General features: G+C 37.9%; 1 protein-coding gene across 3 annotated transcripts in view; it reads right to left on the bottom strand.

Annotated features, from left to right (window-relative positions):
• LOC110831666 (uncharacterized) overlaps nucleotides 1-22,608 on the bottom strand; it is a 167,486-nt gene that overhangs the window by 45,987 nt on the left and 98,891 nt on the right. For all 3 annotated transcript variants that reach the window (XM_087359647.1, XM_087359645.1, XM_087359646.1), the window contains exons 3-4: nucleotides 8,148-8,421; nucleotides 2,572-2,599 (exon numbers count right to left, since the gene is read on the bottom strand). In XM_087359647.1, coding sequence (XP_087215773.1) covers nucleotides 2,572-2,599; nucleotides 8,148-8,421 — 302 coding nt within the window. The remainder of the gene's footprint in view (nucleotides 1-2,571; nucleotides 2,600-8,147; nucleotides 8,422-22,608) is intronic.

The raw sequence follows: 22,608 nt of genomic DNA, 5'->3' as shown, positions 1-22,608 counted from the left end.
TTTATATTTACTAGACGATGGATAATATCCAAGAAAATTTTTATTCAATTAAAACTTGTAATATTGATTTTTTGTGTAAAGACTGCTAATAATAATATAGTTATTTAAGTCACCCACAACATGACGCTCCAGTGCAGTCGAAAGCGTCGTTTATCCAAAGTATTACAAACAACTATTTGGACTTGAAGAGGTCGTACTATAAATAGAAAACATAAAATATTCTAGGGGGAAAATCGAAATTATGGCAAAAGGATGATAGAAGATTAAGGAAAGAAACTATTTTCAGTAATTGGGAATCTTTTACGTACCACTGCCTTTGTGAGGCAGGCTAGTGGACGGAAAATGAAATGCACGCATTCAGGGCTTTAGATTCGTGCCACGAGAAAGGGGCAGGTTGTGAATAGGTGCCCTTATTACGTAAGGGGTTTTCATACAACCCTATTGAATTCGAATCAATAAGAAAAGAAAAAAAATTGGGGTTTCATCTGAATCCAGACACAACTTTTACGTATAACTTTGGCAAGTCATATTATAAAATATGACAGCCACGGTGGTCTAGCGGTTAGAACGCTGGCCTTGTAATCCTGGGGGGTCTCGGGTTCGATTCCCGGCGGTGCCCGAATTTATAACTTGTGTTGGGCAAGGCCGTGGTCTAGGCAACACGGAGTTTTCCTCCGTGGCATCCCAACAATTACTCCATTCACACACAGAAGAAGGCAATGGCAAACCACTTGTGGATCATCTGCCAAGAACGTATATGAACAGGTCCCAGTCCGAGAAAAGGATGGAAGGATCCTGTTCATATGGACCTGTCGTCAGACAGAACACTAAATAAATAAAATTATAAAATACAAGCTGGTTAGATCATAAGCCCGCGCAGGGGACAGTCTCAACATCACGGCAGTAGAACCCGAAGGGTTGACTCTACTAAGACAAAGTACACCATTTGATTCGATATCCGTGACGTACTTTTCTAAGAAATTATTTTTTTAAGGTCCAGTGTAGAGTCATCATCTTGTCTCCTTTTTGGTGTTCCAGACGGACATTATCCAAAATATTTTCTCCCACCAAAATTCTGTATATTTTTCGTTACAGGGCTTTTGAATTTTATCTTACCGTCGGTCTACGCCCTATGAAACAAACTACGGCCTTCAAAATCAGTTTTTGTTTTTCTCTTTGCTTTCATTTATAATCTGTACGTAGATGTATCGATGTATCGATTGTTATTTTGAGGGAGTGATTTGATGGACAGTGCAGAACGACAGGAATAATACCAAAAGAAAAAGAAGAAAAGACGATATCAAAGTAAATTACAAATCTTTTCGTCAAAGACTAGTGGAAATGTAATATCTTTGGTTGTTCGTTAGGTACCGGGTGTAGAAGAAAAATCGTTCATATTTCCTTGTAGCTGGCGTCAGCTTCTCCATGATTGAATCTGTTTTCAGAAGCAATATTTGTAATATTCTTAGTTCGAAACTTGGTTTAGTGAATTATGAAAGATGAATTGACCACTGTACTAAGAATAAAGCATACACATGAAATAAAGATTTATAGGTGGGTGTTCTAACTTTTGTACTGTTCGGAACATGGAGAATTTTAAATTTTAAGATCCGTGTTTTATCAAATTTACTACAGGATAAAGTACTCGTAGACTAAAATAACGAGAAGTCTTGTGTTTAGGGGTAGATTTCAGTGTCTTTTTGACTTAGAAATGTTATTATGTTCGATGGTTTATATTCTTGATGTAACGCATTAAAGTATTCACTTTATATTGTGATCGGTGCAAAAGTGTATTAAAAAGATATGCAGTTCATTGACTGGTGTCATGTAGCTTATAGGTCTGTAATTTATCTCAAAGAAGATTGTGCGTGAGGAATACATTCATTATTATAAATACAAAACAGAATGCTTATTGAAGATAGATGTCTTCTTGGTTGTTCAGCCGTGTAGTGTGGTGGAAGTTTACCGACTTTTAGAGGTGCTTTATGCCTTCACCATTAGGGCTGTCGCAACGTCTACAGAACTACACGATTAAACAACCCAGAAGACAACCATCTTTGTACTCCCCGGCGTCAGAACTTCAAATCTCACTTAGATGGTTCATTATATGAGTACTGTCATAAAATATAGATGTACAAAATTTCAGAGAATAAACTGTGTGCGACGAACGTTAATACCCTGTGAATCAGGTTTTTTTTACGATGAAAACCACAACAGTATGTTTTAATTGTTAATTGATTTCATTACGAACTATAAACAATTTTTTTTACTAATGCGTTTAACGAAGCGTGTGTTAAAAATTTGATTTGTCTTTTATTTGTAAATGAACTAAACTTAAATACTTTATTTCCTCGATTTTAAGACGCCATCGATTTGAGACGCAAAGTTGGTTTTATAATAGATTTTAGTAAATCGATCCTTGGACCCCGTTAAGTGTAAGACACACCCAGATTTAAGACATAATTTAGTACAAATAGGCATACAGTGAAATCCGAAGCCTGTACCAGGCACAAACTAAAAGTGATGATGATGATGATGATGATTACAATAAGCTCTAGGAAGTCTACTTACCGTATTGCTTATTGCTGTCATCCAGTCGCTGAAACGTAAAATGAAACACAATTTAGTATCATTAAAATCATGAATAGATGTGAACAGTGGTATGAAAATAAGGCATCATTCTTAGCCTTGTCAGTGTTTATTATTAGAAATAAATTTTAAAGAGCAGAGACGTTCTTAAAAAGCTAATAGTTGCTAAGATAGTAAAAATCCCAAATTTGACTGAATCCTGTGGCTCTTTTCATAGTCTTCCGAGGTTTTACGCCGTGCAGTCTGGAATAAGTTTACCGAAGTTTTAAATATTCTTATTTCCTCAACTATCAGGGCGAAACTTCGGTAAAATTATACCAGAATAGATGGCGCAACAGCTCATAAGACAGCCATATTTAGGCTACACAATAGTTTCCTTTATTGAAATTATCCGTATTTGAGCTTAACTCTTTAAAGCACAATGTTTGCTATTTTAACGACACATTTTAAAATTTATATTAACTCTGCGTTTTTATGAAAAAGTATGTTTATGTGCTTCGTATGAATCTTAGAATAAACAGCGATTACTTACCTAAACACTGTTAACCAATTGATTTTTGTTGGAGTTACTAGGTTTTAGGAATTTGCTCATCGTCCAAGGTTGAAAAGCATACGACGTTTCGAAAACAGGATTCATTTTCGTCTTCAGGTGTATGGGGCTGGGGCACCTACTCTGTCGGGTCCGATAGAAAGAGTTAGTCTGAATGACTAGACCTTTTCGAAACGTCGTGTGCATTTTAACCTTGGTCGATTGACAAAGTACAAAAACCCAGTAACTCCGATTGCATTATAACATCATGACAACCCTACAGAATCCAACAGTTGATTTTTGTGTTTTTTTAGGTTGGAGCTGATGTTTTTAATATTATTTAGATAAATTTAGTGCTTCAAAGGATTAAACGAGTTTACAGGCATTATGGCGGATTTATTATGTTTGTTTTGAAGGATGTTTAACATGACCGATAACATTTATTTGGTTTTGAGTGTTCAAGACACTTGCCCGTACCTCCCTCCGTCTGCAATCTTGATCTGCTTCTGTCAGATGGTGTTACTGATTAAAGTTCTCTGTCTCACTCGAGCTGACGTCACGATGTCGGGTGATATTGGTCTGCGTACACCGAATTACTTTGTAGGAAGATTTGTTCCTTGGGCGATTACATGCCCAATACTTTACTGATGGGATTCTGGTGTAATTTTAAGTGATATTTTAGGTTCTCTCAGTGAGGAGTATGAAGATGTATAGTTTCTTGCATGTTGCGTTATGTAGTAGGGCAGAAATTTATTTTGTAATAGAAGTGCTTGCTGCCTCCATCATCAGGGAGATGCTCTCTGAAATTTCGGCAAGTTTATACCAAATTACATGGCGTAACAGGCCAGAAGACATTAGTTTCCAAGACGATTTTAATTGTATGGATGGAGATGAAATCGGTTATGACAAATTGAATTATATAATTCTTAATAGTTCAAATACTAGCGATTTAAATGTTTTCAGAGCAGGGTCTAAGATATCAGATATTATGCGCGTTCAGTGGTTTATCGAATCACGGTTTACCTGCGATATAATGGCAGTCATTATTTGAGAGTTAACTCCACTTAAGTTTTACTTAAAGTATTTTATTTTGCTCGTGTTACATTGGTTGTAGGCCAAGTCGAGAAGTTTTAAAAGTTAATTCAATTCAATTCAATTCAATTCAATTCTTTATTATTTGTGTGCTGTATCAACAGCCTGGTGGCCAATTACAGATACAGCACAGAGATAAACTCACAAATACAGTAAAACATAAAAGGTAAAACAAGCAATATATAAAATACATTGATACTGAAAGTACACAAAAAATTACTACTAACTACATTAGGATATTTGTAAAATAACATGCATCAATTAAGTAAATTATGCTATTATAGAATATGATTAAGTGTGACAATTTTCGTCTCGAATATGTCCAAATCCCTGCAGACAACATTAGCAGCTGATGCGCATCTAGCAGAAGGACTGTTTTTGAACAAGGGGCTAAAACTGAACATAGAAAAATCTCTCAGATTCCGAGCAGGGATGCGGAGACCGACAGCTTCCAGAAGGGAAGGACAGCATTTAAAACCGCGGTAAACCTGCGCAAGGAACAGTGCATCACTGCAATGCCTTCTCTTACGCAGGGTCTGGAGTTTTAAATACTCTAACGCATCAGCGTAGCTGTAATGCACTTGGGGGAGGAAACGATAGTAGCAAAGGGCTGCAAACTTCTGCTGAATACGTTCCAGTTTGTTGGCATCAGTAGTCGTAATAGAATTCCAAACGACCGAGGCGTACTCGAGCTTGGATCTAACTAAGGTTACATATAACATATACAGGCAATCGAGAGAAGAGAACGAAAAGGTTAACGTGCGAACAAGACCCAGCAACTTAATACAATGTGAAAATATGTGGTCAACATGGTTGTGAAATCGGAGCTTGGAGTCGATAAATATTCCCAGGTCTTTAATGGTATCGGTACGTGTTATGGAGGAATGAAAAAGTTTGTAATCAAAGATCAAAGTAGTGGTTTTCCTGGAGAAGGAAATTACTGTAGTTTTACTAATATTGAGTTTCATGAAGTTAGCAGTGCACCAACCTTGTACCGAGTCAATGTCAGTTTGAAGTTGATTGCAGTCGTTGGGAGATTTAATGGCACGAAAAATTTTGATATCATCAGCGAAAAGAAGGCATTTAGAATGATTAATTACTTGGCATATGTCATCAATAAACAAGTTGAAAAGTAGAGGACCCAAAACAGATCCCTGTGGAACTCCAGAGAGGACTACAAAAGGAGACGAAAGAGTTCCAGAAACGCGAACCTGGGATTGTCTGTTGGTTAAGTAACTACGAAACCAGTGTACATAACCATCAGAGAGTCCAAAAGCACTGAGCTTGTTGAGTAATAGATTGTGAGGGACAAGATCAAATGCACTGCTAAGATCAAAATAAACAGCATCAGCTTGACCCTGGGAGCCAACTATTGGGTTAATAAAATCAAGATAAGTTACGAGATTAGTAACTGTAGATTTAGATTTAGTAAAACCATGCTGACAAGGATTTAATTTCGACTTTATGTAATGGGAGATATGATCATAAATAACAAGTTCAAATAATTTGGAAAAAGTATTAAGTATAGAAATGGGTCGGTAGTTACTAACAGTGGCAGAGTTGCCTTTTTTAAGAACAGGAACTACTGCTGCCTGTTTCCATAAAATAGGGAAATAATTCTGTGCTAAACTTAGATTGAAGATGTGCTTGAGAACAGGAACAAAGATCTCCGAACAACCCTTTATAACAAAGCTAGGAATGTCATCAAGTCCGACAGATTTGGAAGGTCTCAGACGACGAATTGCTTTACAAATGTCCAATTCGGAGATAGGGGCTAAAGACAAGAAGTCGGAGGACTCCACAGGGGAAGGGGATACGCCTAAAGAGGTACTGTAGACCGACTGAAAATGCTTAGCAAATGCATCGGCAACAGAATGGGGTTCAGCCAAATGAGTGCCGTTAACCTCAAGCTGAATACAGGTGGAATTTCTTTTTCTACGTGACGCCACGTATTTCCAAAATTGCTTGGGTTGCGACTTTAAATTGTCGTCAATCGACTTCAACCAAATATGTCTGTCAGACTTGATTGTAGCCTTCACTAGCTTGCGATAGAAGGAAAATTTACTATAAAAATAATCAGAGTTGTTCTTTTTAAAACGTCTGTAAAAGAAATCTTTCTTCCAGATGTAGTACCGTAAGGCACTCGAAAACCAGTGGGGGAATTTTGATTTTCTTGTAAACCCGCGGGGAACAGCCCTATCTATAGCATTTAAAACAACCGAGCTCAGGCTAGCGACAGCATCATCGACAGCGGTGATACTGTACATATATGACCAGTCATAACTCGACAGAATGCTATACAACAGGGTGTAATCCCCAGATGCAAATTTACGGTAGGAAAGTTCGGAATTTCTTATACCTGTTTCCAGGGACAATGGGACATTAATAACAAAAGGTGGGTGGTAAACATCCGGCTTTACAATAAAAGTATCAATAAAGCTAGTACCCAACTCAGTGAAGTTCGTAAATACAAGGTCTAGGAGACCACTGCTGCCAACAGTTTCCATGCATTGTCTGAGGTCGAGAAGACACGCGGAGGTGTAGATGGCATCTCCCTTGAGTTTCAAATAATAATGGCAGTTAGCCAGAGGGAGACCGCGCTTCCAGTCAAAACGAGGGGTGTTAAAATCACCCATGAGAATAACCCGAAAATTTTGTGTGTCCAAATTGTTTTCTAGAAATCGAAAGTAATTAGCAACAACTTCAGGTTTAACATCAGGCGGAAAGTAATGGTTGCCAATGAGTAGATTTAGACCATCAAAAGAGGGGATTTCAATCTTACCAATGCTAATGCGATCTGTTGTTAATAACGATTATCAGTTATATTTATGTTTAGATGTTTGTTTTTTTTATTTTCGAATATTTTTATAAAGTTCGATTTGAGCTTCATTTAAAGCACTGATGGTCCAATAAAATTGGACGGCGGAGTGTAACCAAGGTGAGAGAGAATATGTCACACAACGCTAGTATCTGCGAGTCAGTATGAGTTCACGCGTAGTTTTATGCGTCTAATATTAACCAGGACACGTTTGAGAACCGCGATGTTTGCTTGTAGCTTGTTTTCTTAGAAAACTTCATTTCTAAAAGATCAAAATTTGCTCGCTTTAAAAGGTAAACATTTAACACGTGACTAGAATCTAAAAAGTCTGCTTTGGATACGCTGCATAAGTCCATGCGATTAAGACAGGTTTAATGGTATGTTCTCGTTACAAAAGTTTCTAGCATAATTTTGAAAGCGTTTAACCTGGTTCTGTTATTGAATGTGATCTAACTTATTACTGCCTTATCATAATATACACTTATTACTCTCTTAATTATATTAATACGTGGTTTGTTCCGGAGTTCTTGGTAAATTTACATTTAATTTTAGAACGTGTTTATATATTCTTTATTGTCATTAGGTGGAATTGCTGCTTCTGTTATTAATCGGCGGGGTTTTCTCCGATTTAGGCTGGAACGTCATTTGAAAAATGCGTATTACTTTTCTTGATTTATATAATAATATGTAGTTAACTGAATCGTTTAGCAAGCGTTAAATAATAACGTGATTTTGAATTATAAGGAATGAATGACATGATGGGTTAAATATAAGACAATATTAAATGTGTTACTACTCATAAGGCGGTGCAAATGATGGAAGGTTCTTCAGTTGTTTCTATCTGAGTCCATCATTGTTCGCTGGAGGGTACAAAGAAAATTCGCGAAGAATCTCATTCAGAGTTTTCAACATTCCGGTTGACGGAACACGCCGTATATTTAGTCAGTCATGCTGAACACTACATCGTGAAATTCAGCTGATTTCGGTATCTTTAAAAAGCAGGGAACAGTGGTGACTGTGAAGTTCAATAACAAGAAATGTGAGGAATTAATGAGGAGAAGATGAATGTTTCGTTGCCTGCCCTGTGTGCCATTGGTTTGCCCCTTCAGTGACACTCACTTGACTTCCTCCTCGGACTGAGCGAGTAGCCAGTGGACTTTGTCTCGCCGACGTGTGCCGAACGCCATGAGCTGGACCACATGACAGCCACTGGGAAGGTCCGGGCGACCCGGAATACGCAGCGTCCACTGACTGACAGCCATCATCTCTGGTGCCTCCTTCACCACGAGACTGCCCTCTGGCTCCAGACGTCCTTTCTCTTTGAACCAGGCCAGTGTAGAGTCTTCGTACAGCACAACCCATTCTTCGCGCCATGCTTTGCCGAACAAACGCTCTGCAACGAAAGCATCAGATCTTGTCACTACGTGCAGTGATGAAAACGAGCATCTTCTTAAGCACTTAGAATTTGCCTTTTGTGTAACCTCCAAGAATACAATAAAAAAAGATTTCTTTGCGAGGGGTCATCAGTGGGTCACAGTGTTTATGAAGTGAAATAATCTGTTTCTAACACCACGCTTTTTCGTGGTTTTCCTCATCCCTTACAAGTGAATGACGAAATAGTAATTTAAACATGATCCACACACGACTATAAGTAGCCTAAACAGTTGAGTAAGTAAATAAATAAGTAGTTTTGAAACCTGCGGTATTCAGTTATAGGAAGATTTTTTATAATGCGCCAAAGTCGACTGATATGAATAATTACATTTAATTTAATTTATTTTCTTGTTAAACCCAATTAATTTTTCTAAAATTCTTAGATCTTTGATCTTAGCTTTGTCGCTTTATGTGAATTTATACGACGTCAAGCGTCTTACGATCGTTGACATCGGCACCATTTACAGTTTAGAGGTTCTGAGGGATGTTTTCTGCTTTTAGGATGTCGGAATTTCGGTTATTTGTGTTGTTCTTCTGACTACTCATGTAACACGATAGCAATAACGTCACCCCCTCCACCCGTCCTGATGAGCACCGCTTAGCACATCTACGTGAACTGAATGCTGACGTGGATTCCCGCGTTTAGCAGCAAGCCAGGAATTCTCAGCGGGAATCAAAGTGCATTCGCCACCAACGCCTTGCCATTTTAAGGCTCTGATAAGTGCTTCAGTGTGTACATGACGAAATGCGTACATAACCTACGTTTGGGGCTTTTTACGTGCATTCTTATGAATTCTTCTCAGAGTGCTTAAAATGTAAATATAATGGGAAGCACACACACATTGTGATTCCCAATAATATGTTTGATTCGTGCTTATGGTTGTTTGCAGCTGCTTTTATCTACAATAACCACGTCTACCCATGGAGAATGCGATAAAATAAATGTTAGAACATTACTTACTTAGTGTTGTGTCTGACGACAGGTCCATATGAACAGGATCCTTCCATCCTTTTCTCGGACTGGGACCTGTTCATATACGTTCTTGGCAGATGATCCAGAAGTGGTTTGCCATTGCCTTCTTCTGTGTGTGAATGGAGTAATTGTTGGGATGCCACGGAGGAAAACTCCGTGTTGCCTAGACCACGGCCTTGCCCAACACAAGTTATAAATTCGGGCACCGCCGGGAATCGAACCCGAGACCCCAGGATTACAAGGCCAGCGTTCTGACCGCAAAGTAATAATGCAGTTCGCAGTAACAAATCCTTATTTACTGCAATATATAATTTAATGTATTAACTGGTTATTATAAGACCAAAATCGACAATTCAAGGATAGTTAACCTGCGTTTTGAAACACACAATACCACGACATACTGAGAGTTTATCCGTGGTATGTGTGCGTGTGTGTGTGTTTTATGGATGACTCTGCTAGACGCTTTAAAGTCCAGGGATTTGGTGTAATTCGCCAGTAAGCATGTTTGCTTGTACCAAGGATATTATGGGCTATAGATCTTGGTTTTACCCACTAAACAGTCTGTTCATGTTCAACTACTGTCCTGCGTCTTGAATTTTATATAATCTCATGAGAATTATACTCTGACGAGATATTTATATGTGTGTGTACACCTAGAGAATGTTTGCTCCCAGAAACTGAACGTGTGTGTGTGTGGGGGGGGATGCACCAAAAGATGGGATTAGCTGCCGAACCAATGGAAAAATAAATGCATATACCAAAAATAGGAAAAAGATATCAGATATATAACTAAAAGTCAAACTGTGGCATTGATTTTAATAAAACACTGACTTCCTAAATGTCATTTACATTAGGTGAATTTTCAGGTTCTCGTGTTGACCAGTGTGATGATGGTTGTTTTTGTGATGTACGAGTAGTACCATGTAAGAGTGTTCACCCTGATAATCGAAGCAGTAAGTTCATATAAAACGTCAATCGGTGATACATCCCAGAATACCGCTATGTTCGTTCACTGCAGTTAGTATATCGGAAAGGACACGAGATGCCGAGGAATGGACACCGAATATAGACTTGGAAATAGTGAAGTTGTTGATCTGCTGTCGGGAATGATTAACTGCTGGTTCTAGTATACAGCGTGACGTATGAGGGACATGTTGCCCTGTTTCTTATTCGTATGAGTGGGCCCATCATCCCGGCTTCTTTGGTACTACGATCGATGGAACAGAGACTCGGACTTTGTTATACATTCACTTCTCACCTCCACACCTAAAGTAACATCTCACTCCTCGTCCTCAAGAGAGAGGCCTATGGGTCAACGTTTCGGTGAGATGGAAGTGCTGACTAATTTGATGTTTAAATAAATGTTAAAAGAAAAATCAATTTTAAACGTCTAATGATTAAATAAATTAAGATACTACTTCATAAAAATGAAGAGGTAATGTTTCTTCAGTATTTTAAAGACTGTACCAAATAAGAATCACAATTCACAACTACCAGTTTCTGAGTGTCCCTATAAATTCTTTTGTTTCAGAAATTTCTTCGGTAACGTGAAATGAATTTTAATTCTAGTATACAGCTGTGTATCTTAGTCATGTAAAATGGATAATAATATCTAGAACACTTAATGTCGATAGCGTTATTAGTCGTGTCGCGTTAACCACTAAAATGTGTAGTTTAACCAACACTCGTACACTGGGACAGTAATACGTTATGTCACAGAGCCATCTTCTTACTGATAATGCGACTGATTTCATTTCGTAAAAAATATATAATCTTTTGAAACCAAAAAATTCAATATGTTATTGGCTCGTGTTTTTTTTTCCTACTAGAATACATATATGGCTTGTGAAGGGTATGAAGGCTGCCCCCATCCTACTTAAGTAACTTGGGAGTTTCCATAAAGCAAATATGAATGATTTTGAATTTCCTGGAACGGTGCGCACTGATGGGGCAGAAAAGTGGTTCATATTTCGCAGCTTTCATTTTTCGCTTTACACTTTCCAACGACGCGAAGTAACAGACGATAAGGGAAAAAGGAAAAGTGAGATAAAAAAGCCCTGATGTTGAATATATGGGCAAGGGCGAGGGTGGTTTGCGAGCCCGAAGTAAAGAATAAAAGAAAACAGGAAGTGAGGATGTGAGAAACACGTCTTAAGCCAGCCACGTACCCTAGCGGCAGTTTTGATGGATGTTGAGGTTTTGACGAAGAAAACAAAACAAGAAAGGGGGAAGCTATACTAATTCGATGCTTTGATTAACTTTTCTGCTTTTTACTCGAGGTCTCTCAGACCACTTTTGTTCTGATTTTGGAGCCTCGCTACTACTCTGTATCCTGGTCTACAGAAATGTAGTGCTCCTGTTAGACTGTTGAGTTCGTCTTATGTATGGAGCAGCTGAACTCTTATCGTCTCCTACCACACTTTGATCTTTCGCAGACCCGCACTAAACTGTACCCCGTCATTTTGATTATTATCTCCTGAGTAACTCCACGAAACAGTGCCCTTCGTGAAAGCTAACATTAAACTCATCTAGTCAAAAAATTCATAGCCTTTTATGAACCTGAAGAATCATTGATATCTGACCCTGTCCTGAGTGAGATGAATCCAATTCAACACCTTCAACCCTATTTACCAGACATCCATCTTAATATCATCGTGTTATCTACGCTTAAGTCTTCCTAGTGACCTCTTCCGTTCAGAATTTGTTACCAAAATTTTGTGCGCCTCTCATCTGTCTATATTTGATCGTCCAAGTGGACGTTTTATATATAGTTTTCCCCCCAAAATATTTTCTAAATTTGTCTCCTCCATCATAATCTCATTTCCTCATCCGAATATTTGGCTTCCAAAGTGCAGCACTATTGGATGAAACACGTATATTAAGTTTTGTAGTCGTTTCTTTAGTCTGAATAATTTACAGGGAAAAGAGGGAAATCAAGTAAAATATCGAATGACCTTGAGAGGACAAATTAGTTGTTTCATACTATAATATTTTAGTCACGAGAAAGGCTTTGTCCTTGGAAGCAAGGATGAACATTGGGGATGGGAAGTATGTGAATATTTTAAAAATATATAAGGATTTAATCCTCAATAATATAGCGTTTTAACAAATGCGTTTCAACCGATAAATTTCTAGCGCCCGATTTACACTCATCTAATTTCCGCCTGAGTCAGCATTGACAGGGTCAAACAGTATATTAAGGAAGACGACGAGGAATGGAAGACAAATACAATCACAAGAAAATCAATGAGGGGACACGATTGATTCGTGATGTTCGAGGGCATGGTTTAAATCATCGAAGAACACAATGAGTGAGCTATGAAGATCAGTCGGAAGACCTAGACAGAATATATTATGTAGGATAATATTGAAATGAATCTTAAGACAATAAGATAGGAGGGTATGGATTGGATTTGTCTGGCTCCAGTTAGGGACCAATATCGGGCTTTTGCGAAAGCGATAAAGAATTTTCTGGTCGCGTATAAGGCGGGGAATCTATCTTAATGTCTGTCAGAGTTTAAAGAAGGACTCTGATTAAGTCTGTCTGCGATAAATCCAACATAATTGTCTGGTTCGTATGGACAGGGCGGTGTCTGTGTTGGTAGTCAGACATTCAGAAGAAAAGTAGAAAATTATTATATCTTCCCTAAAGGCTTAAATCACTTTAGTAAACTAATATCAAATGCAGTGGCTTCAGTTGTTAAACTAAGGTTGTGCCTAACTATATGTTTAAAAGGCGATAGATCACACTTGGGATTGCAAAACCAAAAATTCGATGTGAAAAGTTAAATTAAACACGAGATGTTTGGTTCTCGTGTGTGTTCTTCTTTGAGGGAGGGGATTCAGCAAGCTGGTAAGTACCTCATTGCCCTGCTCACCCGATTATACGTCACGAAGAGTTACTTCATAGGTCGGCGATAACCCTGGGCTCAACTCGTGTAGCCTCAAGGACGAAAAACGTTCAGTAAATCTCTTGTCAGTGGGCAGTACCAAGGCATGACTCTGCAGTCGTTGAAACACGGTAGAAGCGAGAAATGTGGGCCATGGTGTTTTGTATGGCATCTCTGCTCGTTAACCACGATCCAGAACGTAAACTGCAGAATACTGAAATGCGGCACACGGTCACAACAGAATTATCACTTTCAATCCAAATGAATGAGAGAATAGGAAATGGGGAGTAGTTAAATAAAGGGTCTAGGAGGACAGAGATAAATTTACGGATATGAAGGCCCCCAGGCAATGCTCGCTCGTACTTCTGGTAAAGGTAGGTTGAAGGTATTCGTAACCTTGGGAGTTGCAGCATTTGGTGAAATGTTGATGTTTACATGTGTGGAGAGATACTTTACAGCGAAATTTTCTTGTATGATTTGAGGTTTTCACGGCGGTGAATTTGGGTTTTTGCGCCCTGTGGCCATCTTGAATTTTGTTGTTAATATTGGAAGGGCCGCGTGAAAGGCGTGCGGAACAAAGTGAAAGCTGGGTACCGATTTAGCATTTGCTCTAGAACCGCGGAAAACCACGGAAAACTTTGATGTAGTTGTTCCACGTGCGTACCATATCTAACCAGCAGTCAGATGTAAACTAAACTAGTGTAAATATGATTTGTTCTATTTATATAACATTCTGTTAATTATTTATTAGGGTCTCGGGTACGATTCCCGGCGGTGCCCGAATTTATAACTTGTGTTGGGCAAGGCCGTGGTCTAGGCAACACGGACTTTTCCTCCGGGTGCTACCCCGGTTTCTCAGTAGCATTCCAACAATTACTCCATTCACACACAGAAGAAGGCAATGGCAAACCACTTCTGGATCATCTGCCAAGAACGTATATGAACAGGTCCCAGTCCTAGAAAAGGATGGAAGGATCCTGTTCATATGGACCTGTCGTCAGACAGAACACTAAATAATAATAAGATGAGGTGGTCTAGCGGTTAGAACGCTGGCCTTGTAATCCTGGGGTCTCGGGTACGATTCCCGGCGGTGCCCGAATTTATAACTTGTGTTGGGCAAGGCCGTGGTCTAGGCAACACGGAGTTTTCCTCCGGGGGCTTCCCCGGTTTCTCCGTGGCATCCCAACAATTACTCCATTCACACACAGAAGAAGGCAATGGCAAACCACTTCTGGATCATCTGCCAAGAACGTATATGAACAGGTCCCAGTCCGAGAAAAGGATGGAAGGATCCTGTTCATATGGACCTGTCGTCAGACAGAACACTAAAAAAAGAACATTCTGTTAATTATTTATACACGAAAGAGCCTAATATTTATAGAAGAAAAAAACATTATTTTTTACGCAAGCAACCTCTCACGTAGTCCGATTATGTAAACATCTCCTTGAGAAATTGGACTATTAAAGAAACTTCCAATTAAACTTGAAGCTCCTTTGTGAGTTTTACTCAGGTGATATAGGAGTAAAGCAAACTGTACAGACCGACTTTCTCGGTGCGTGACACATGGACTACGAAATTTACGTTTTCAAATTTTCGTAGTCTACATCGCATTCACTTTTGGCTTCATATGATTAGTGATATCCCGAACGACTTTACTGAACCAAAATTTTTCAAAGCGTAATAACAACCATCATTCGTTGGAAACTTAAAATCTCCTGTGAGATGTGCGTTTGAATGCGATTTACCATATTTCGTTTCACCTTTTTTTTTTCGACAAATTAACTCGCATTTACATGAAAGTGATATTATTCACGTTTTCGTCGAGCGTAAGTCGATGAGAAGTAATTTAATTTTATTTATTTATTTTTCATCCTTTGCAAAGGAAATCATGTGCATTCGTTACGACTTAAAAAAGAGACTTTACAAAGCTGAGGTCGGTTTAGAATTTTACAACTTCAGCAAAAGATGAGGAATGTTATGTGATGTAGACGGTCATATAAACAGATTTGAAAATCTTTACGACTTTCTGGAATGGAAGTAGTGAAGTGGAAGGAATATCTTTTTATCATCTGTGGCAATGGATGCCAAATAGGATGATGGTCTTGAATTCCGTTCAAAGAAAACACAGTTGTTTCGTGTTCATGCACAGATACAGATTCTAACAGACACTACGCACTTCGTTTCTAATCTCTGGGAATGCGGTTTGTTCCATTTCATGGGTAGACACAGATTCTATCAGATAGACCTACTTCCTATTCGTTATGAATGGAATGTCAGAGTAGGATGATCTTTAATTCGTTCGTTCAGTGGCATAGGTTCGTTTCCAGAAAGGTTACTTCAACATAAGCATTTTTAAATTATTGTCTAGTTTCCGCTGAGAGGAAATTCAAGTCAGTTGACTGACAATGAACGTCAGGTTAAATTACGTCAATATTATCGCTCAGTGGATTTGACCAACAACTTAATGAAGGGGTTGTCATGTCAACGTAATGCTGAATGATGACCACGTTGAATTCATAAGGATTTATGGGGATATAGTTCAAATTAATATAAGCTGTTGGCTTCCTTCGTTCCGTACTGAGATTACAGCTGCATGACGTAGTTTGTTTAAGTATGTAATTGTCTATCGATTATGGTGGCCTACTGATTTGTGACACTGTGTAATCTTGCAGGCGGTTATCAACTTCTCAAGGAACATACCACCTGTGTCTTCAGTTAAATGAGGTTCACAGGGTGTCAATTTAGAAGAACACAAGTAACGTACGAAAGGTGGTAGTCATTCGGAACATCCACTCTAGATCCACTAATTTATCAAGTGCCAATGCCGACGCATTTAAATATTTAGTTTATTAAAATGTCATTATTTAATTAATTGAATGTGTGTATCCATCGTTTTGTGACAGTCTGTAAATTACCACATTTTATTATTATCAATTTATATTTGTTCTAGCTTGTAGAAGCACGTAAGGAAGACGTTTCGTAAGTTCTTTTCCCCAGAATTTCTCACTCTTATAATGACTTGAAAATCCATTCGTTCGCCGGGTCCATCAAACCATTATTAGAAGTTTCAGTGAAGATCTGAAACTTTGTAAATAAGATGAGAACATCCAGCAGTAGACAAAGTTTCGGTTTGGACTGACTCGAAACCAGATTGAGTAGGAAGCTTTAGTCACGCTCCAGTCTTGTCAAGGAGGAACCAAACAGAGAGAGTGGAGAGGGTTCGAGATTATGATACCTTACCAAGAGAAATTGAGAGTAAGACTCGGGCGAGAAAACTTTGCCGGAAGATGTGAAAGCTATATTACAAACACGCGAATCGATGGCCCGTCCCAACTCAACACCAACCCCCAGTTAACACGATGTCTCGTCAATATATTCCATCTGCCAAGATCCCATACTCTCTTCCTTGTGGTGATAATGACGTCAACTCTTAGGAGATATACAGCGGCTATATGTCTCGGAGAGTGCGTGGAATGAACGTAGGACGTAGAACGCAGAGGGAGTGCTGTGTGAGAAGCTACAAGCTGCCACAAATAATGGAGCTTGATCGGAAAGTAATTTCAGCACTGAAACATGAAACTCGACGTCATGTTATGATTCAGTGTTAGGACAGTGAAAGATTTTAGATACTTTAAATCTGTTTTCCCGAATTCGAATCTGCGAAATTCGATTGCTTTATGAATGCAAAAATTAAAGGGTTTCTCGAGTTTAATTTCCGAAATTGAACTGTTTCCCGACATTCGTGTAAAAAAAATATTTTTATAGATGATTTTTAATATTGATTTGAATAAGCATGAAGGTAGTCATGAAATTTATCGCAGCTTGCATGTACGTTCTTAGTACAAATCATGTCTATAGCGCTAATTCCTCAAATGCTGATACCCTCTGTTAATACTACACGATGTATTTTACACTCACATAAGAGACTGGTAGATAGTTTTGAGTATTTTTATTTCAATTTTTTTAAAACGGGAGAGAAAATATTAAATATTCCGAACTGAACTGTAATAAGGATTCACAGAACAGGATAAAGCAAAGGCTGTGCTCTTTTCGTAGGCTGTTTGTTGGACACACAAAGAATGCGGTCTCATATAATAATGTTTTCCTTTATACCTGCATTTTTACACAATAATATCGAGTTAACAGAACAGCCGTCATGAACTTCAATACTCCCACCTAGACTCATATGCGCCACTACCCGTCTCTTTGCATCTCTGTCCGACGAACGGATAGATTTCAATTGTCTGTGTCAGCAGAGCTCTATGATTACAAAATACAACTCTCCGAACAGATATACTTCCACGAGAAAACCCTGTTGCAAACGAAACAGTGCTTGTCCCGGTATAAGCCTTTATGTAACGCATGGAGTAAACTGTGAAACGTTTGAATTGGTAAATACGTAAGTTAAGTTTTTTCTGCCCAGTTAAATAACTGAAGATTCTTGTCTTCTGGGTTGCGCTGAGTAGTCTGGTAGAAATAGGCCTATGTTTCAGGGGTCCTCGTTGCCTCCATCATCATGGCGATGATGGAGGCAACAAGGACAAAACTACATGCTACACCATGTAGTTTTGTAGTTACGTAACACCACTAGTATCTACAGAAAAGTACAAGGTGAAAAGAATGGCGTGTTAACAAGTTCCTGTGGATCTGTCCACTTATCCGATTAGTTCATCTGTCTATTTGTGGCTCCTTCACACGAGTAAGCCCCGGGACAGATCGGACCTCTTCTGTGACTGTTAATAGCTGATAAATTGCTTTTCTGTAACTTTTAATTCTTCTAAATTGTCTGTCTGTCTGTCAGTCTCCATTGAGTGGGCGTGATTTTATTTCTGTCTCGTTGTGTAAGGCACTGGCACGGAAATCATTAAGGTGTCTGTGCGTTATCTTATATTTTGGCTTGCGAATTCTACAGGTTTGTCGTCATTTTCCTTGCGTGTGTCTCCTTTTTTCTTCTTGTGTCGCTGGACATTTCTTTATTTAATTATGTTAGAATTGTCTTTGATATCTTAATTGGTTTCCTTCTTTTGTATTTCTCGTTATATTTTTCCACTTCATAGAAGCTTGACGCTTTCACTAATAAGAGACGATCTGTGGAACAGTTTAACTCGGTCTGCTGTTTTATCAGGTGTGCTAGGCATGAATGTTGGAGAGGAAAAGAGATTTCAAACAAATTTGAATCGATTTAAGTGACGCTTAAATTTTCATTATAATAATAACAATATAAATTTCATATCTGTAATCATTCCAAGAGAACACGCCACTTAATTATTCACTACTTTCTTACGACTTTTAATTATTCGCACAGAGCATGTGTATAGCAGCCAGCAGTTTTCTACAAAGGACTGTAAGCCACTGGTAATTAATTATACAACATGATGGTTGAGAAGACAGATGAAATTGTAGTATATAAGGGAGTCAAGCCATAACTGAATCTTAGTAAGAATGATCACTATTTCTCGGATGGTGCTTTACAGTTTGTGGGCCCAGAGGAAGATATAGGCGATTGGCGCATTGCATTAAGACTCATGTCATGAATAACACTTCCGTTGAAACCTAACCCCTTGCAGTCATCTTCGTGTTGTTATACCTAAGATTGCTTTGCCTCTGTATTTTATTAAATATTGCAGATTTGTAGCTTGAGATACGATTAAAACCATACGGTATTAGTACCCGATAATAAAATACATATATATCAGGAACCCTAAAATGTATAAAGAAAGTGGATAAAAGGACGGTGTAATCCAAGGGTCTTAAGCCAAGATTCAAGTCTCAGGAATTTACAAACTTTGAAACTAATGTAATTTCATATTTTAATACTGTGCTGGTGAATTTTTCTTCTTGGTATAAAACAATCTTTAGACCGCGTCTCTCTTCAAAATTCTCTTGGCGACTTTACTAAACATTGTTAACGTAATACATGAGCTTCTGGGTAACAGCGTTAGAACGCTTAGTCTATTGTTAGTAAGACGAAAGTGGAAGGAGTTGGCACTTGGGAGCTTTCAGGCGTCATGTAATCAAAGACGATGATTAACATGATAAATGATGTTAATAAAAACCACTTTCTTCTGTGCTCCGTGTTTTCGATGTAGCTACCGTACACCGCCACCTAGTTTCTGCAAAAGACGACATTGGTTAGCTAGCTCGTGCCACATAGCCTGTCAACATTCTACACCGAAATCTATTGGCAAGTTATCGGAGTCATGGGTTGTGGGGGGGGGGGGGGGGGGCGAAAAGAGCAAACGATGCTTGGAAAAGTAACATATTGGGGGGTCTGATGGGATGGGAGGCTCCAGGAGGAAGAGGATGTCTGCACGAGATAGCAGTGCTCTAGTAATGATGACAGTGAACTGCATTTGTCAACGTCATCGGCAGATCGTCTGCTGAGCGGTGTATTGCCACGTGTATTTGACACGTGTATTTTACGCGTCTCAAAGTTGACGTGAAGAATAGGGGTTTTTAAAAGAAGATCTCAACAAACCAGAACACATCTCCACTTTATATAACGATAAAATAGCATATTCGAACAGTTATTTAAGAATAAATACCTGTGTATACAGAGAAATGAAGATGTTCTTCAAGCAACCTGGTTACACAACGTCTCAAACATTTCTAGATTTTGAAATTTCTTGATCAGATACTGTAGGTGAATAAAATACGTAGCCTTCATCCTAATGGACCAGAGGCGTTTGTTAAGATAGTCTGTCCAGCTTTGTGATTTGTAGCACAAACATTTTTATTAATTAATATAAATATATATGAATATCGTTCAAGATATTACGTACGTATAAAATAATTTCAGGCATCGTGTAAGCTTCAAGTAACAAATATAAATTAAATATATTTATTTGTACAGTCTATGAACAAACGTTTGAAGTTTAATGGTGTTGTAAAAATGATATAATATTAAAATATTTGTTGTGTAAAATATTATATTAGCGCTCTTAATCGTAAATACGATTTTACATTATATTTTTTAGCTCTTTTATTAAACGACATGTTTCGACGGGTAATACCGTCGTCTTCAGGTTTTTACCAATTTAAAATATTTTAAAAACTATTAGATACTTGATGCAATACACTATAATGATCCGTAGTTCTGTTTGTGGCTTTCCATTTTCATGGTAAGTTGCTTATTTGTAGTCTGACGTTTTATTTATCTGTGGAATTAATGTTTAATTATTTTCTTGGAATGAGTATGAATTAACATAGGAAATAATGTTTTGATATCATATAATTTTTACAACCGTTAAACTTCAAACGTTTGTGTATAGACTGTACAAATAAATATATTTAATCAAACACAAACATGACGCATATAAGATACAAATATAAATTAGTTTTCTGTCGAAAATAGAAAAAGAATTGTTACGGAAAAGTCTTTCGTCCTGTTCTATTTGAAAATTGTTAAGATACCGTTTACTTCTAAGAAAACGCCAAAGATCAGGGATGTACAAAACAAATGTACGTGTGTAATTTGGTATCTCTTGCTTTGGGAGTATAACGTAAACAGAATGTACCGGTACTTGAAAACAGTGCTGAGAAAAACATTGAAACCAAAAACGAAGGAGTTGCTGAGAAAATCGTATGACGACTAAGTTGTTGATCTGAACGACAGTCCACCTGATACCATTAAGACCCTGAGATCGTAAGTCGAGGAATGTGATCACTATGGGAGAGATTCTTGATGGCAGAACCTTTTGGAAAACGTCTACATGGAAGACCGAGAAGGAGATATTTATGATATTAAACTAAAGCTAGAGACTAAAGGTGGTTGGAACATAAGACTTTGATGTACAGCCGTGTTCAAATTTTGTATCCTGCTAACTCATAATCGATGTTAATAAGAAATAAAACTGAGATGTGTAAAGTGACTTATATCACTGAATTTTTATTCAGTCTCTGTCAAGTACTTCATATTCTTAGGTTTCTGGTGTATACGTAAAATTCTGTGTTTAAAGGCGTGTTTCGGAAGACACAAAGCTTTGCATTAATAAGATGGGAAAGAGTGAAAGGCTAAGAAGCACGTAGGTAGCTTTATGTGCAAATCTATGTAGTCTGTATCTCGGATGTAGATGGAGGCGATAGTTTCAGCCGCTTTAATCTTTAGACAAAACCTTCCCTTCTCCTGAAAGTACCTATTATATAAAAGGGTCGTGATGGGACAGAAGTGTATTGCATTATGAACTTATAAAAGGGATGTATTAATTCTGACATCACGTGATCGAAATCTATTAGAAAAGTTGGAACAGTTTGTGTGTATTGATGACAATAGGAGAAGACGTCTATCTACTTAATATGGCGTTGACATAGATGAAGAATTAAATTAATTATTCGGATTTGTCCGTCTAATCACAATTATATTTAAAATTTACAAATAAGATAATTAAAATATCATTTTATGTTCCACATCGAATAATCGATTTACATTTGGAAAATTTTTACAACATGTTTCGGTTTCATCGAACCATCTTCAGGTGTAAAATTATATCAACAAGCTTAAAACTCAATTACAATTTCTGTTGTGTAGCATTTTGGAGATGTTCATATCCAGATTATTTTCATATATTGGAGCGAATGTATTGTTTTGAAGTGAATGCTTTTGATGTTCTACATCGGCCAGAGATGAGATTGTAGACACGTTGATGTGTCTAGAGGTGTCTAGAAGTACTAACGTATCCGAACGAGGTTCAATCAGTATCGATGAAACCGAAACATGTTGTAAAAATGTTCCAAATGTAAATCGATTATTCGATGTGGAACATAAAATGATATTTTAATTATCTTATTTGTAAATTTTAAATATAATTGTGATTAGACGGACAAATCCGAATAATTAATTTAATATTTGATTCACAATATGACGCAATTATACTATCTTACAGATGAAGAAATTATTACGTCACTTAATGTGTGAAATTTTGGTAGAATGAAAGAATGATTGTAATATCAATATGTGAAGTTGAATTTTTTATGGACTTCGAAACACAATAGAAAGGATCTCAAAATTTTTGAAGTGCCGGATATGTAAAGATGAATGAATGAAATCTTTTCAGAAATTGAATTCGTTAATGCAGGCAATAATAAATGACATGGGGCCACTCGAGTTTCGTACGAGGGGCGTCCGTGTGACGTCCTGACCCTCCGTCAAGGGACCACTGCACTTGTCTGCCGAAGCCATTGACAACCATTCACCGTGTGACATGCATGTAATGGACATTTGCCGGCTTGAATAATTCGCGAAATATTCAAGTGCCGAGTGGTAAACGTATCCATCATTTCCGT

This window comes from Zootermopsis nevadensis, unplaced genomic scaffold, assembly GCF_977971745.1.
Source record: "Zootermopsis nevadensis isolate Lab colony 2312 unplaced genomic scaffold, Znev_1.0 Znev_ptg000032l, whole genome shotgun sequence".
Lineage (NCBI taxonomy): Eukaryota > Metazoa > Arthropoda > Insecta > Blattodea > Termopsidae > Zootermopsis > Zootermopsis nevadensis.
Note: the sequence above shows the minus strand (reverse complement) of the source record. Positions and strands in the feature narration are given on the sequence as shown.